Genomic DNA, 18061 nt, shown 5'->3' with positions numbered 1-18061 from the left:
CACAGATACCCTAAATTCTCTGTAATACCAGTTCTAGGGCATCTGACATCTCAGACTATTTTATTGGGGCATTGCACTCATGTGGGGCACAGAGATGCATGCAGGAAAATCACCACACAATAATATACATGAATAAAAATTAAAAACAGAAATGGTAAAAGTATATGAAGATCAAGAGAAGTATTATACAGAAAAATAATAAAGAAAATAGACTAAACTGACAGAGAAGTAGGAGAAATATAAATCTAAAAACAAATCAAAACACACAAAGTGTAGGGATGGTAGAAGGGGGGAGAAGAGAGCAGCAGTGGAAAAGTTGCCATACCTCCGTCTCACTCTGAGTGCTGAGGCTGCGCAGTCTTATTCAGGGCAGTTGAATCCCACAGGCGCAAAGCCTCATAGACAAGAAGTGTTTTGGAAAAGCTGCCTAGCAGGAGCCATTACTAAATAAGGGACAAGATAAGAGGACTCTTCTTCCCAGTGGACACGGACCAGCTTGTCACCCATGGCGCCAGTGGCCTTGTTAACTGTGCATCATTCTGATGCACTCCAAGGAAAATTTCATTCTCCCAATACAACGTGGGTCCCATGGTAATTGACTAAACCAACTAAATAAGAATGCAAGCTCTGTCTGAAGATGTGTGTGCATTTTCCCAAGTTGAACTACATCAGAAATTAATCTACAATCTAGAATATCATTAAAAGTTTTCACGCAGCTGTGAAAATTATCACAGCTATTATACATTTCTTTCTCTGTCTTTCCCTCTTTCTCCCTCCCTTTCTCCCCCCGTTTCTCTCTCCCTTTCTCACTCCTTTTCTTCCTCCCTCCTTCTCTCTGTCTCTCTCTGTGTGTCTTTCTCTCTTTCTTTCAAGATAGGGTTTCTTTATAACAGTCCTGGCGGTCCTGGAAATCTCTCTGTAGACCAGCTGGACTCAACTCACAGAGATCTGCCTCCTGACTTCTGGGATTAAAGCTGCCACTACTGCCTGGTTCTCTTATATTTCTTTTTAAAATTATCATTATTGTTTTATTTTATGTGTTTAAATGCTTTTAGCATCTAGGTTGTTTCCAGGTTCTGGCTATTACAAATAATACTGCTATGAACATAGTTGAACAAATGCTTTTGTCATATGATAGGGCATCTCTTGGGTATATTCCCAGGAGTGGTATTGCTGGGTCCAGGGGTAGGTTGATCCCGAATTTCCTGAGAAACCGAAACACCGATTTCCAAAGTGGTTGCACAAGATTGCATTCCCACCAGTAATGGATGAGGGTACCCCTTCCTCCACAACCTCTCCAGCAAAGGCTATCATTGGAGTTTTTTATTTTAGCCATTCTGACAGGTGTAAGATGATATCTCAAAGTTGTTTTGATTTGCATTTCCCTGATCGCTAAGGTGGTTGAGCATGACCTTAAGTGTCTTTTGGCCATTTGAACTTCCTCTGCTGAGAATTCTCTGTTCAGTTCAGTGCCCCATTTTTTAATTGGGTTAATAAGCATTTTGAAGCCAAGGACAACGGCACGGGGTTTTGAACCTACGTAATGTGCTGGCTTTGTGGGAGCCTAGCCAGTTTGGATGTTCACCTTCCTAGAAATGGACGGAGGGGGGAGGACCTAGGACTTACCACAGCGCAGGGAACCCTGACTGCTCTTTGGACTGGAGAGGGAGGGGGAGAGGAGGGGGAGGAGGAGAAGAAAGGTGGAATGAGGGGGAGAAGGGTAGGAGGAGGGGGTGGGAGGAGGGGGAGGGAAATGGGAGGCTGGGAGGAGGTGGAAACTTGTTTTTTTTTCTCCTTTTCTCAATTAAAAAAATCAAAATAAGTTAAAAAAATAAAAAAATAAATAAATGCTTTTAGCATTTAGATCTTTGCCGCACTTGCATGCAATGCTCACAGAGGCCAGAAGAGGGCATTGGAACCCCCGGAACTGGAGTTACAGATGGTTGCTATCCATCATGTAGGTCCTGGGACTTATTCAAGCAAGGGTCCTCTGGAATAGCAGCAGTGCTCTTAATTTTTGGGCAATCTCTCCAGCCCTAGCCCCTAATCTCTAATTTTATTAATTTTGTTCTTTTCTCTCCATCATTTCAATACTTTGGCTACAAATTTGTCAATCTTGTTGATTGTTTTCAAAGAACCAACTCTTCATTTCACTGATTGTGTTTTTGTTGTTGTTTCTATTTCATTGCTTCAGCCCTGGGTTTAATAATTTCTTGAAATATACTCTTATTGGGTGCTGTTTCTCCCAGGACAGCCAGAATTACATTAACAGACCTTGCCTCAAAAAAGAAAAATTAATGGAAACTGAACAACTGAATGAAAAATGAGTTAAGACAAAACTCAAGAAGGAAATTTTAAATTTGTCAGAACTGAATGAAATGAATACACAGCATACCCAACGTTATGGGACACAATGAAGGTGGTTCTGTGAAAGCAATTTCACAGCACTAAGTGCCTACATAAATAAAAATTAGAGAGATCTCATACTTAGCAAAGAGTTCTAGAACAGCAAGAAGAAAAGGCACGTGGTCTGGGCCTCAACCTGTGGCCTTGTTGGTGTCTGCGGGCTGGGCCACAACCAGAGCCACACTGGTCTGAGTGGCCTGTGCTGCACCCGGGGTCTTGGTGTTGTTCAACAACACTACTGCTGCCAAGGGCCACATCTAGCTCTCTGTTCTTATAGCAGCCAGGGTCTGAGACAACATCTGTGGTTCTTGTTACAACCAAAGGTCATGTGGTGGCCTGTGATCAGATCAGCCACCTGTGACCATGTTGGTGCCCAGAGGCCATGATGCAATCAGGGCCATACAGATGTGAGTGGCACATGCTACTATCTGGTGCCGTGCTGGCATCCAGGCCAGGGCTGGAGCTGGGTGCCATGCCTGCGTCTGTGACCCTAATGCCGCCAGGGTCTGTGTTGATGTCCATGGCTCCTGTTGCCATTGGGAGCTATGCTGATTCCCAGGGCTGTCATCTGGGACTGTGTTGGTGTCCAATGACCACGGTGCCGCTGGGGCCCCGGTGATATCTAGACCCGGGCTGGTACCAAAGACCTTGTCTGAATATGTGTTCTTACCACAGTTATGGTCTATGTTGAAGTCTGTGACCACATGGAGGTCCCAGAGTATAGGTCAAAATAACTGGCCTTGTTGGGATCTGGGTGCCATGATTCAGCTGGGGTCATTCAGATCTGAGTGGCCTGTGCTTCTACCCAATGCCAGGGTGACTTCTGGACGAGAGCTGCAGCTGAGGGCCATATCTAGCTTCATGGTCCCATCATGCTGAAATCTGTGTTGAAGTATGGAAAGTCACATGGAAGCCCAGGGTTGAGGCCACAACCTGTGACCATGTTGGTGTCGGGGGCCGTGGCGCCACCCGAGCCATCCTGCTAAGTGGCCAGTGCTTCCACCTGGAGCCAGGTCATCTGGCCCAATTTGCTGCCAAGGGCCATGTCTGGGTAGGTGGTCCACCTGAAACTAGGGTCTGTTGATGTCTGTGGCCTGTGTCACAGCAGGAGGACATAGGAAGCGTGGGTAGTGAAATCAGAGGTCCAAGCTGAGCCGGCCCCACCCTTCACTAGCCCTGCCTCTCGATGGGCCCTGCCGCAAGAGACATGGACCCGACCCTCATAGGAGAGTCTTTCCGTGCACTGGGAGAGATAGACAAACCCCGTACCACAGGTGAAATAGAACTGACCCTGATGGCACGGACATAGGGTAGCTGGCTCTGCCCCCTCCTCTGAGGTGGGCAGTCCCAGTGGCCTGGATTGTCCAGGTCAGCTACCACCCAGACCCACAGCCGGGTCTTGAGTTGGCCCACACTAACATCTACTCCATCTAGGGCCAACTGAAGCTCGTGAAGGGATTGGTCCTATGAAGGCGTAAGTCACAAACAATGCCACACCAATTCGGGGTTATGATTATTAGGGTGGTATTTATTTAAAGGGGAAAAAACTTACAGATCACTGTCCCAGGCAACAGCCCTCTTCGCAACCAGGAAAGGAGTCTAGTCGCAGGCGGAGCAGGAAGTGAAGAGAGAGAGGAGAGGGAAGTGGCCGCTTTTTTAAAGGGAGAGAAACCATGCCCCAGTGGGCTGGTACCTCAGCGGTGATAGGCTGGAGGAGTGGGAGGACCTCCCGCAACAGTCCTAAGGAATGGTACCTGCAGGATGTCTATGACTAGGTGTGGCTCTGGCATGCCCCAGAGGAGTTTCAGGTAGAATCCAGTGACGACAGTGTACCAAAAACCAGAGGCCTTGAACCAGTCCAGTGACTCATTGCAATGAACATTTGCTAGAAAAGCTGATTAGGAAAACATGGTATATACTATGTGACATGCCAACTCCTAATTCAACCAGGATGAATGAAGAGGTGTTGGAGAAACCGGGAAAGAAGGAGAATTGAAGAGATTTGAGGATTTTTTTTATTTGCACTGTTCTTGTTGTTCTTTGTTTGCTTGCTTGCTTGTTTGCTTTATTTTGTTTTGGTTTGGTTGTTTTATTTTCTCTTAGTCAGGGTCACTGCAGGGATGAGGAGAGGATATAGAGGAACTGGGAGGTGAGAAATACTAGAGTTCATGATTTGAAATTTTCAAAGAACCAATAAAGAAATTATGTCTAGAAAAGAAATTGAAGAGGGCTCAGACTTGTATCTACTGTTGTGTAGGGCTCAGCTGGCAGGCATATCCTGTACGTATATTGAGTTGTATTTTGACTCTATGACATTGTGTTGCCAAATGAATTCATGTGCCTTGATCAAAGGCCAAATAGTACTAGAAATATTATAATAAAAAGTAAAATCCTGATATCCTTTGTTTCACACAAATAAAAGAAAATAAAAAGATGGGAAAGGGTATTCTAAGAAAATGAACCCTAGAAACAAGCAGGCATAAGTATTTTAATATCTGACAAAAGATACTTCAAAACAAAACTAACCAGAAGAGATAGGGAAGGACACTACATACTCATCAAGGGGAAAATCCACCAAGTGGATATTGCAAATCTACATGTATGCAACAAATACGAGGGCAATCAAGGTCTTAAAAGTTATGCTACTACATTTTAAATCTCATAGCGCCCCTCACACAGTCCTAGTGGGTGACTTCAATAGCCTACTTTCAGCAATATGCAGTTTTCCCAGACAAATTTAAAAAGACAAATTCTAGAGTTAAATAACATCGTAAATCAAATAGACCTAACAGATATCTACAGAGCATTTCGTCCAAACACAAGAGAATATGCTTTCTTCTCAGTAGCTTGTGAAACATTCTCCAAAATTGACTGCATATTTGGAAACCAAGCAAGTCTCGACAGATGTAGGTAAATTAACATAACACCCTGCATCCTATCTGACCACCATGGATTAAAGGTGGATATCAACAAAATAAGCAACACAAAGTATACTAACTTGTGAAAATTAGGGCCAACCCATGGTGGTGTGCTCCTTTAATTCCAGAACTCAGAAGGCAGAGGCAGGAGGATCTCTCTGTGAGTTCAAGGCCAGCCTGGTCTATACAGCAAGTTCCAGGGTAGCCAGAATTGCATTAACAGCCCTTGTCTCAAGAAAATAATTAATAGAAACTGAACAATTGGATGGAAACTGAATTAAGACATAAATCAAGAAAGAAATTTAAAATGTGTCAGAACTGAAAGAAAATGAATACACAGCATACCCAAACTTATGGGACACAAAGAAGGCAATTCTAAGAAGCAAGTTCATAGCACTAAGTGCCTACATAAAAAAACAAAAACTAATATTGAGCCTATAGTTCATTATCCTTGAGAAGCTAAGTAGTAAGGTGAACTCTAAGAAAAACATATATAGATCCTCCTGAAAAGTTGAAACCGACAAGATCACATGACAAAATTGGGAGTATGGGGGTGGGAGGAGAAGGGAGGGTAGAAGGGAAAGTGGAGGGGATAAGGGGAGGAGTGAGGAGAACTTGAATGAATAGGATTGTCGAGTAGGAGAAAGGAGAGAGATGAAAGCAAAAATCATCTTGATTCAGGGAGCCATTATATGGTTAGCAAGAAACCTGGCTCTAGAGAAATTCCCAGGAATCCACAAGGGTGATCCCAGCTAAGACCCTAAGCAATAGAGAGAGGGGCCCGATCTTGACTTGCCCTGTAGTCAGGCTGATGAATATCTTAAATATCATCATAGAACCTTCATCCAGCAGCTGATGGAAGCAGAGACAGAAACCCGCATTGGAGCACTGGACTGAGCTCCCAAAGTCCAGTTGAAGAGTAAGAGGAATGAGAATATGAACAAAGAGGTCAAGACCATGATGGGTACACCCACTGAAACAGTCTACCTGAGCTAATGGGAGCTCACAAACTCCAATCAGAATGGGAAGGAACAAGCATAGGACCAAACTAGTCCCTCTGATTTCAGTTGACATCTGCATTGTTGGGGCAGACTGAGGGACCACTGGTGATGTGGCCAGTATTTATCACTACTCCATTTGCTGGCTTTTTGGGGAACCTATTCTCTTTGGATGTATACCTTGTTTAGTCTAGAAAAAGTAGGGAGGGACTTGGAGTTTCCCCAAGGCAATGTGCCTTATCCTCTCTAAGGAGGGGATGGGGGTAAAATGGGAGGGTATGTGGACGGAATGGGTGGAGGTGAGGGAGTGGGAACCTGTTTTGGTATGTATAATTAGAAAAATATATACTGTTTTTTTAATAAATAAATAAAAGAAGAAAAAAAACAAATAAAAAACATTGGAGAGATCTCATACTAGTCACTTAGCAGCATACCTAAACAGCAAAAAGAAATAGCACCCAGAAAGAGTATACTGCAAGAAATTATCAAACTCAGAGCTGAAGCAACGAACTAGAAACAACAAAAATAGAAAGAAAGAATGAAATGAAAAGTTGATTGTCTCATAGAAGAGAAAGTGGGAAGTACACATGAATGTATTAGCACAGGAGACCATTTCCTTAATAGAAACTCAGTAGCACAGACACTGAGAGAGAAAATAAATGTGACCTCCTAAAATTGAGAAACTTCTGTAAAACAAAATCATGGTCAACAGGACAAAGCAGCAGACTACAAATTGGTTCTTGGAGAACAGTAAACAGGACTGACAAACTTGTACCCAAAGTATTGAAATGATGGAGAATTAATAAAATTAGAGATGAGGGGCTAGGGCTGGAGAGATTGCCCAAAGGTTAAGAGCACTGCTGCTATTCCAGAGGACCCTGGCTACATTGAGTCCCAGGACCTACATGATGGTTCACTACCCTCTGTTAACTCCAGTTCCAGGGATTCCAAAGCCCTCTTCTGGCCTCTGTGAGCATTGCATGCATGTGTGGCAAAGACTTACATGCTCAAAACTTTTGAACACATAAATTGAAAGAATATTTTAAAGAAATACAAAAGAGCCGGGCAGAGGTGGTGCACGTCTTTAATCAGGACTCAAGAGGGAGAGGCAGGTGGATCTTGTGAGTTCAAGGCCAGCCTGATCCACAGAAGTTCCAGGATGGCCAGAGATATTCCACATAGATATCTTGTCTCAAAAAATAAAATAAAGTCGGAAGGGAGCAAGGGAGGAAGGAAGGGAGGGAGAGAGGGAGGGAGGGAGGGAGGGAGGGAGGAAGGAAGGAAGGAAGGAAGGGAGGGAGGGAGAAAGGAAAGAAGGCAGGCAAAAGAACCAGTGTAATTACTTGTCCCTTCTCAGATAATAGTGCAATAAAACTAAAAATCAGTAGCAAGAGAAATTGCACAAAGATGTGAAGGTTGAACAATACAGTTCTGAATGAACAGTGGGCCTTTGGAGACACCAACAAGGAAGTGTAGACGTTCCTGGCATCAGTGATAATTTCCACAGCTGCATGAAAACTTTTAATGATTTCCTAGATTGTAAAGTTTCTTTTCTGATGTAGGTCAACTTGGGAAAATGCACACACATCTTCAGACAGAGACTGCATTCTTATTTAGTTGGTTTAGTCAATTACCATGAGATCCACATTGTATTGGGAGAGTGAAATTTTCCTTGGAGTGCATCAGAATGATGCACAGTTAACAAGGCCACTGGCGCCATAGGTGACAAGCTGGTCCGTGTCCACTGGGAAGAAGAGTCCTCTTATCCTGCCCCTTATTTAGTCATGGCTCCAGCTAGGCAGCCTTTCCAAGATGCCTCTTGCCTATGATGCTTCGTGCCTGTGGGATTCACACTGCCCTGAATAAGACTTCACAGCCTCAGCACTCAGAGTGAGAGGGAGGTATGGCAACCTTTCCACTGCTGCTCTCTTCTACCCCCTTCTACCATCCCTACACTTTGTGTGTTTCGGTTTGTTTTTAGATTTATGTTTCCCCTACTTCTCTGTCAGTTTAGTCTATTTCCTTTATTATTTTTCTGTATAATACTTCTCTTGATCTTCATATACATTTACCATTTTTGTTTTTAATTTTTATTCATGTATATTATTGTGTGGTGACTTTCCTGCATGTATGTCTGTGCCCCACATGAGTGCAATGCCCCAGGAAAACACTCAGAGATGTCAGATGCCCTAGAACTGGTATTACAGACAATTGAGGGCATCTGTGTGGTGTTGGTAATCAAAGCCAGGCTCCCAGGTAGACTAGCCAGTACTCTTAAACACTGAGACATCTGAAGCCCCCATTTTCATTCTTCGTTAAGACTTTTTTATCTGATCTAGTCAATGATTCAATCTTATGAGAATATTGCCCATCTATGACATTTTAGAATTCTACAATCTTTGGAGGGATGTTACATCTTAGAGGATTGTGCACATTCCTCTTCAAGCCTAGGTAGTCATAACACAATCTTTGAAGATGCATTTGCCGTTTTCCAGACGCTGTATGCAGCATTCTGTCCTAGTCTCTGTCTTTCCTCCCGGACAACAGTGCAGTCTCACAGAGCAGTGTTGCAGTATTCCCGTCAAGGTGATAGCCTTGGCTTTATGTTTTCTGTATAGTTCTGTTGCTTGCTATTGTTCTGCTTTTATTTATTCTGCTCCTTTATTTTAGATTTCATCTGAAATCATTTTCAATATAATTCTATTGTTTCCTAAAGTCTTTGATCTATTTCACACACACATTTCTACAAGAGACACTCTACAGTTCATTTTCACAATGACCTTTTTTTATTCTGTCATTGCCAAGATATTCATTTGTTTTTAACATGATGGGAATTGGTAGTTTTTCACTTTCTGTTGTGTGAGGTATATGCACGTGTGTGACTGAGTGATTGCTTGTTCGTGTGTGTACAGGAGAGACACTGACATCATTTGCCTTTCTGTACATACTCCTAATTTTTTTGAGACAGAATATCTCATTCTGCCTGGAGCACATCAGTTGGCTCAATCACTTGTTCGATGGACTTCGGGGATCCACCTGTCACCAGCCTGTCTAACCTACGACACTCAGCCTTGTATAAGTGCTTGGTGTTTGAGCTCACTTTCCAGTGCTCACATGACAAACACTTTGATCTCAGAGTTATCTCTCCAGTCCTACTAAGTTTCTCTATAATACAGCATTATACACATAAAATTTAGTCTAACAGCACACTAGACCATTGATGACCCTTTCTTTGAAATTGGTTATACGGTCACATTGGCTTCTCAATTCCTATGTGCCGCATGGAAAATGATCTCTCCCTTTCCGTAACTGTGCAGTTTTGTTACACTGAGATGATCAGTTGTCCAGCTTAATATTTTTAAAGATTTTCCTTTTAAATAATTTATTTAATTTTTGTTTTATGTCCATTGGGGCTTTGCCTGCGTTCATTTTTGGATGAGATTGTCAGATCCCCTGGAAATGCAGACACAGAAAATTATGAGTTGCTATGTGGGTGCTGGGAATGAACCTGGATCCTCTGAAAGAGCAGCCTGTGTTCTTTACCACTGAGCCATCTCTCCAGGTTCTCTAGCTCAAATTTTTATTTCCCATTTTCTCTTTTATCTGTTGGCTTGGTTAACTGCAAGAAGCCGTTGTTAAGATTTCCCATCAAAGTGGGGATGGTGACAAACACTTTGACTTCCAGCACTGGAAGGCAGAGAGAGGCAAGCAGTCTCAGTTAGTTCAAAATTAGTCCTGTCTACAGAGTGAGCTCCATGACAGTCAGGGCTACACAGAGACACCCTGTCTTGAAAAAAATTCCATCATCTTGCTTGTGATCATTATGCCTTATCTAATGTTCTAAGCTTGAATATGTATAGATGATAATTGTATATTTTTATTCTCAATTTTGAGTTTTATGCTACTGCAGAAGTTGGTTGACTGCATGAATAAGTGTGTACCCTTAGCATTTCTTTTGTCAAATAAAATTTACTTAAGGTGAAAATATTTTTCTAGTTTGAAAATGTGCTTCTATTTTTTTGATTTTGCATCTTTCTTAATTACAGTTGAACCCATATACAGTGCTGTAAAGACTAATGTTTCCCATTTTCATTGTGACACTCTAGCTGTGGGCTGATCATCACTTGCACAAGGGAACTTTATCCTCTCCATTGTGCTTGATATATTTGAACTGGTGTAAAATGGTGAATCTTTTAGCACTCAGACAGAATGTGGATTTTTTTCATTCTCCCTCAATGTGCCAACATGCTGACGGTTTTATTCATAGAAAGAAAACAGAGAACACTTCCAGTTTTGCTCTCAGTAAAATTCCAATAGCCTATTCCAAATACTGTGTGTCATATGTATTTTGTGGACTGTGAATGTGATTGCATTAACATGATCGCTGTTATGTTTCATAACTTACATAAATATTCACACAACTGGATAGCTTATTTCTCTGTAATTAATGTATCTATATCTTTGCTGAGGTTAATTTTTACTATAATTTTATTTATAAAAATATGACACATATATGAAATTAAGTATGATAACATTTATTTTAAATTTGTCAAAAATTTTTAACATACACATAGCAGCTGCTCTGCTGTTTAGGAATATACCTATTCCTCATTGTTCAAATTTCCTTTTCTTTTTTGTTTGTTTTTCCTTGTTTTTTGAGACAGGATTTCTTTATGTACCACTAACTGTACTGAACCTTGCTTTGTAGACCAAGCGGGCCTCAATCTCAATGACATCCACCTGTGTCTGCCTCCCAAAGGCTAGGAATAAAAGAGCGTGCCATCACAATCTGGTAGTTTCATTTTTTTGAATGTCAAAAATAGTGCATGATAATCTTTTTAGATTCCACGTTTCATTGATAGCATCTTCCTGTACAAGTCATAATATAAGTCTGTTTCATCTGTGTTCAGATGACAGCCTGGCATTTTATCCCAGAACTCTTATTCTTTGCAGGAAAAAAATGTAATAACATGGCTGCTGGAGGGAATTTTCAGGAACATGCTGAGTAACAAAATTATGAAAAGTTAGGGCATTTAAGGGGAGATACGGAGCAAAGAGAAAAGATGAGCAGAAAACAAATTTCTGATGAATGGCGAGGAGGATGATAATCAATCCAGGATAACACTTGGGAAGATGTGAATGATGCAAGAAATAAATGTGGGTCAGCAAAAGCCCTATGGCACAGTAGAGATGAGATGTGTTTTCAAAGCTTAGAGGAGGGTGGGTGCGGTCTAACTATATAATTTGTGACAGTGGCAAACAATGACAAGTCATGAAAGAAGTTGAACACTGATATAAGGAATAACTGGGATTGGGGAAGAACAATATCTCTGTGTAGTGGAATTCATTAAGTAATTTAAATGTTGATCACTCATAATAGAATACCTTGGCTAGGTAGGGACTCTTGTCAAGGCATTTGTGGTGCATGGAGAAATTAAGACAGGCACACTGAGAAAAGTCTAATTGACCTTGTCAAATTAAAAGAGACTGCTGAGGAATCCATAGATGTTTGCAAAGAAAAAAGGTTTGTATTTCAGGTGACAGAATAATTATATCAGTGGAGGAATGGCTCTAAAATTAATATACAGTAAAACTCCCCCAAATCCATTGAACATGGTGATATTACTATGTTGTAAAATTTAAGGTTAAACTTCATGAGTATCATGTCTTTGCCATTCTCTGTGTAGCTGTGGACTGAGATCTCTGCTTCTGTAACAGCAAACCAGAAGAATCTTCTAATAGAAAATGTAATTCAGGTGTTGCAAAATGTATAACTCTTTGTTACAGTGGGTTATCAGCCAGAATCAGCCTGATTGTCAATGACCAAATGTCACAGGAAACACACTTTTGTGAAGATTGCTCAACACTGTGGGATACGCAGTCTCGCCCTTGCTGTCACTGTCTGCATATCAGCAGCTCAGCTCTAAGTTGTCAGCGCAATAGACAAATGAAAAGAAATGCTTCAGGACGTGCTGGTTACCCTGTAAGGTGAAATGAGAGGCAGAGTCCCACATGGAAAGTCTGAGCATGTACTCATCACTAAGATACAGAAACGTATCTGCAGCCAAAACACTGACGTTCAAGTACACATGTTACTATATATGTGTTAGAAACAAATATTGTTATAAACATGGAAATGATATCAACTGATGAATGAAAATTCTGCGGCTTGGAGGGATGGTTTCACAGTTAAAGACTTTTGGTTGCTCTTCCAGAGTGCCAGGGTTCGATTCCCAGGCATGCATATAGTGTGTAGACTTACAGGCAAAGTGCCCATACACAAATATACATAACTTTTATAATTCTTATAACATGCAAATTTGGCTTTCACCTAGGTCAACACATCCTTCTGTCTGACATAACAGTGTTCAGGGTATCGGGTGGATTCGACTGCCTACTTTCCAACACTTTATTCTGTTCTCTAAGATGGTCAAGAATACCTGGAACGCAGTTGCTAAGAGGTCATCTGTGGACCTAACCTTGAAAGGATTTGGACACATCTCCAGTCGGTGGGGGCACAGGCCTCTAATACCAGCACTGAAAAGCCAGAGGTAGGTGAATCTGTGAGGTCAAGACCAGCCTGGGATACAGAGCAAGTTCCAGAACAGCCAGCGATACTTGGAAAAACCTTGTCCAAAAAGACAAAAAAAAAAAAAAAAAGGAAGGAAGAAAGAAAGAAAGAAAAAGAAAAGAAGAAAAGAAAGGAGTTCGATATTTCATCACGTAACACCTCTGCTCTTGAGCTGGCAATCATTATATTTTCCCACAATTGCCGTTTCAAAAATAGATTTATAATACAGTCCATTTATCTGTTACTCTAGGCCTAACACATCTGACAAACATCATGCTTATAAGTAATTCCGTCTTGAGTGTCTTTCTCATATTTCAGTTATGCGTTGGTGTCATAGGGAACACATCACTGTTCATTTTATACATTTACACTTTCTTCTTTAAGCCTCATTTTAAGAAGTTGATAGATCTGTTTTTCCTGCACCTGACAATAGCTAATATAATGACGATCATTTTCACGTTGATACCAGATATCGTGGCAACCTTTGACGTACCCAATTTTCTGGATGATGTTGGCTGTAAGGTTTTTTCATGTATATACAGAATTTTCCGTGGTCTGTCCATCAGTACCACCTGTATTCTAAGCACATTTCAAGCTGTCACCGTGACTCCCAGTAATTCTCAGTGGGTGTTGCTTAAGCACAAACTCTCAACGTGGACGTTTGCTTTTTTACTTTGCTCCTGGCTCATTAACCTAGCCATCTATGGCTATATGGTTGAAATGGTAATAGCCAAAACCAATTTTACGCATGTTGGAAATGGATATTTGCATGCTTACTGTCAAAACAGGAATTTTGGGAACAATAATTCAGGATCATTTTTGAGTATCATATTCATGCATGATCTCTTATATGTGAGCATCATGATGTGGACAAGCCTGTACATGGTAATTCTCCTCTACAGACACCGCAAGAGAGCCCAGTATCTCCGCAGCCCAAGCCTCTCCAGCCAGCAATCTCCTGAGCTCAGAGCCACTCACAGCATCTTGCTGCTGGTGAGCTGTTTTGTGATCTTGTATTGGTTGAACAACTTTATCACCCTTTATGGGTTTTATGCACAAACAAAAATTCCAAGATTGGAGGCAGTTAATGCATTTTGGGCTGCATGCTATCCAACCATCTGCCCTTTTTTAATAATGAAGAATAATAAACTAATTTTGCACTTCACTTCTTCCTTTTCGGCACTGAGAATGACCTGTTTTCAACGTGCACGCCATGGCTGAACTGAAACCCACACTTTCTCAGGTTTGATCCTTCTTAATGATTCCCCTGAGAATAAAGAATTTGAATGTGGACCTCAAATACCTGCTCTGACCTAGTTATAAACCAGACATTCTGTCTGCTATTAAAATTCAAGCAGCTAACATTTTTCTTTTTTAATATATTTATTTATTATGTATACAATATTCTGTCTACTTGTATGCTTGCAGGCCAGAAGAGATAGACTTCATTCCAGATGGCTGTGAGCCACCATGTGGTTGCTGGGAATTGAACTCAGGACCTTTGGAAGAGCAGGCAATGCTCTTAACCGCTGAGCCATCTCTCCAGCCCTAACATTTTTTTATTGAATACAACTCTGTGTTCATAATTTTAACACTTTCCACATTTACAACTGACTGAAGTTGACACTATGGAAAAAATGAATTCATTTTAAGTATTTTGAACAATAGTCTACTTCTCAATTTTTCTCAATTAAAATACATCTAATCAAAAATTAATATACCCTTTGGAGCTTGGGTTGTTTTTTGTGAACTGTTCTGTCCTAAAGAATGTCTTTAAACCATTGAACAAATAAAATTTCCTATCGTCACTGTTACCTACCTAAAGTACTGCCGTGAGTGGGACTTTTAGTGTTATAACTGACAGGTCTATAGTGGATGTCCTAGTACCATAGCTGTCTTAATTTACTGTTTCAATATGTTTTTAGTTATTTCTTTTATTTTTGAAATTATGATATAACTGCAGCATTTCCCCCTTTTATTCTGCTTTTCAAACCCTCCTGTATATGCCTTTTTCTATCTCAAATTCAAGGCCTCTTTTTTCATTACTTATTGTTACATACATGTGTGTGTGTATTGTGTGTGTGTGTGTGTGTATGTGGTCCCTAAATACATAAATACTACCTGCTCAGATGCTATAATGTTACATGTATGTGTGTACTCAGGGCTGACCATTTGGTATTGGATAACCAATTGGGGTGCTCTTTCCTGGGGATGACTATTTCTCCCACTCTTGACTTTCCTTAGTTGTGTACACTTCTTTGTGTAGGCTGCAGGCCTCCTAAGTGTAGTCCTCACACAGCATCAATGAAATTTCTCTTTGTGACAATGGAGATCATTACAGAAAACCACAACCAATCGAAATGCAGAATAGTGAAGCCCAGTCCCATTGGCTGTATATGCAATACAGCTTCTGCACCTAAGGCTCAGCGAACATTGGTGAAGCCAAGTAGAATGTTTAGAGAGCATGAGGTTGAGGGAATCGGCTGTGGGATTGTATCACCTGGAAATATCAGAAGTTGCACCCATGGAGTATCACCAACCTAGCTGTTTAATATTTGTTGTATTTTTTCTTTTAAAAAAAATTTGATTGGAATAGAATTACATCACTTTCTCACTGCCTTTTCTCCTTCCATCCCCTCCCAACTACATTTCTCAAACCCTTACTTTTCATGTTCCCCCATATACTCTCAAATTGATAACCAATTTTCTCTTATTATTGTTACATACATATATATGCATATATATACATACACAAAAAGATATAGATACAATCAGATAGGGCTGTTTCTGTTGTTTCTATGATATTTCACTCTTGACCATTCTGTATTGGACCACAATGAAGGGAATTCGTCCCTAGGTGAGAATAATTTTGTCCATAGGGACAAAAGCACACAGGTCACCACAACAGACATCCTACATATAAATCCACAAAGAAACAACCACTTAACTCACAAGAAGCCAAAAATGCAGTGTAGAAAGAAACAACCTCTTTGACAAGGATTAAATAAAGACTGATGAATGATGGGTAGAGAAAAAATGTTGCATCCAAAACTCATTCCCAATTAGATTTTAAAGCTTGATACAGGACCTCGTTTTCTGAAACCATTATAAGAAAAATATGGGAAAGCACTGCGGGATGTAGACACAGGAAATGCTTTCTGAATAAGACTCCAGGCCCTCGACATCCAGTGTCAGCCATTGACAAACGTGATCTCAGAGAAGTAAAAGGCTTCTTGACAGCAAAGGAAAGTAAATGAAGAGACAGCACACAGAATGGGACAAAACCTTTGCTAGCTATACAACTGATAGAGGATGTGTAAAGAATAAACCAAGTTAAAAGAACTCTTAAATGAAGAAATCAAACAACCCAACCAAGGAATGAGCTACTGCAATGAACAGACAGATCTGAAAACACAGAAAATGAAAAGTCAATGAGCAGCAGGGCAGTGCTGGCCCACACCTTTAATCCCAGTACCCTACAGGCAGAAGAACGCAGATCTCTGTGTGTTTGAGACCAGCCTGGTCTACAGCGTGAGTTTTAGAGCATCCAGTGGTACACAAAGAAACCCTGTCTCAAAATAATAATAATAATAATAATAATAATAATAATAATAATAATAATAAGTCAATGAGCATATGTAACAATAATAACTGAGGAAGACAAGATCATGAGTCTCAGATGGAGCTGGAGAGGAACATAAGAAGCATTGGAGGGGAAAGAGGAAGGGCAGAAATGATGTAAATACAACACTCAAGTAGAAAATTCTAGGCAGAGATGTGGGGAGGATCTGAAATGAGTTGAGGGAAGAGAAAAGATGATCAAAATATAGTGGATGAAAAAACTGAATTAAAAAGTCTATTTATTGTATCCTTTTTACATATATATATATATATATATATATATATATATATATATATGCATTAGCCACCAAGTAAATGCAAAACTATGGTGAAATTCCATCTTACCCCAGTCAGAATGACGTCATTTTCTTTCTCCCTTTCCTCCTTCCAGACCCTCCCAGCTGCTCTTCCTCAGACCCCTCCCGTGACCTCCAACTCTCAAGTTTATAGTTTCTTTTTCTTTATTATTATTACATAAATATGTATATATGTATGCACAAATACACACGTGTGTGTGCCATCAGTACTTATATATATGGGAATATATATACACACACACAACATGTAGACAGCCCAACCCCAGGAAGAAAACTACAGAAACTGTTGATCACAGCTTGGAAAAGGATAGCTACCTTTTCCCAGGTATGAAGCCCCTCCCCCATAATGGGTTGTCCAATGAAGAACGGCCAGTCCTGAAACCATGCACAGAAATAACAAACAACACTTTAAATAAAAACTAAAAACTAAGAAAAGAAAAATGACCTATTTTGTGACCCAAGTATAACATTCTTTGATATTTATCCATAGGGCTCCACGTAATCATAGATCATAAAATGTTTTCTGAAGCCGGGCATGGTGGCACACACCTTTAATCCAGGAATTCTGAGGCTGAGGCATACAGATCTCTGTGAGTTTGAGGCCTGCCTGGTCTGGAAAATGGGTTCTATGACAACCAAATATACACAGAGAAAGTCTGTCTAGAAAAGCATAGATACATAGATGATAGATAGATAGATAGATAGATAGATAGATAGATAGATAGATAGACAGTAGATAGATAGTTAGAGAGATGATGATGATGAGAGAGAGAGATAGAGAGACAGAGAGATAGATAGATAGAGAGAGAGAGAGAGAGATAGAGAGAGAGATAGAGAGATAGAGAGAGAGAGAGATAGATGATAGATAGATAGATAGATAGATAGATAGATAGATAGATAGATAGATAGACGTGCTTTCTGCAGAAGCATGAGGCCCTGAGTGGGATCTATTGCTCCCAGGTAAAGACCAGTGCACAGGGTCATGTGTTTGTGGCTGTGGCAATAGGAATGTGAAGACATCAGGATTTCTGATCCTCCCGTGCAGTCAGCAGAACTGCACTGATGATACCCATGTGCCATAGGAGACCTCGTCTCTAAAGGGAAGAGTGAAGGAGGCTCATTAAGGATACAAAGCTGGATAATAAGGAAGAGCTATGTGCGTGCTGACCCCTAGAAGTGAAATTGCTGTTGAAAATATGAACTCACAGCAGCTGTGGTGACCTTCACAAA

The 18061-nt window shown here is 40.7% G+C and overlaps 1 protein-coding gene across 1 annotated transcript; it reads left to right on the top strand.

The window, feature by feature from the left end:
* Nucleotides 1-13166: 13166 nt before the first annotated feature.
* LOC121450202 (vomeronasal type-1 receptor 4-like) lies at nt 13167-14114 on the top strand. The gene has a single exon (XM_041655041.1). It carries the CDS (start codon nt 13167-13169, stop codon nt 14112-14114), a length of 948 nt encoding a protein of 315 aa, XP_041510975.1.
* Nucleotides 14115-18061: the final 3947 nt, after the last annotated feature.

The sequence above is a fragment of the Microtus oregoni genome, unplaced genomic scaffold (genome assembly GCF_018167655.1).
Source record: "Microtus oregoni isolate MIOR12 unplaced genomic scaffold, Mior012 000006F_ref0000085, whole genome shotgun sequence".
Lineage (NCBI taxonomy): Eukaryota > Metazoa > Chordata > Mammalia > Rodentia > Cricetidae > Microtus > Microtus oregoni.
This window is presented reverse-complemented; position numbering and strand designations above follow the sequence as displayed.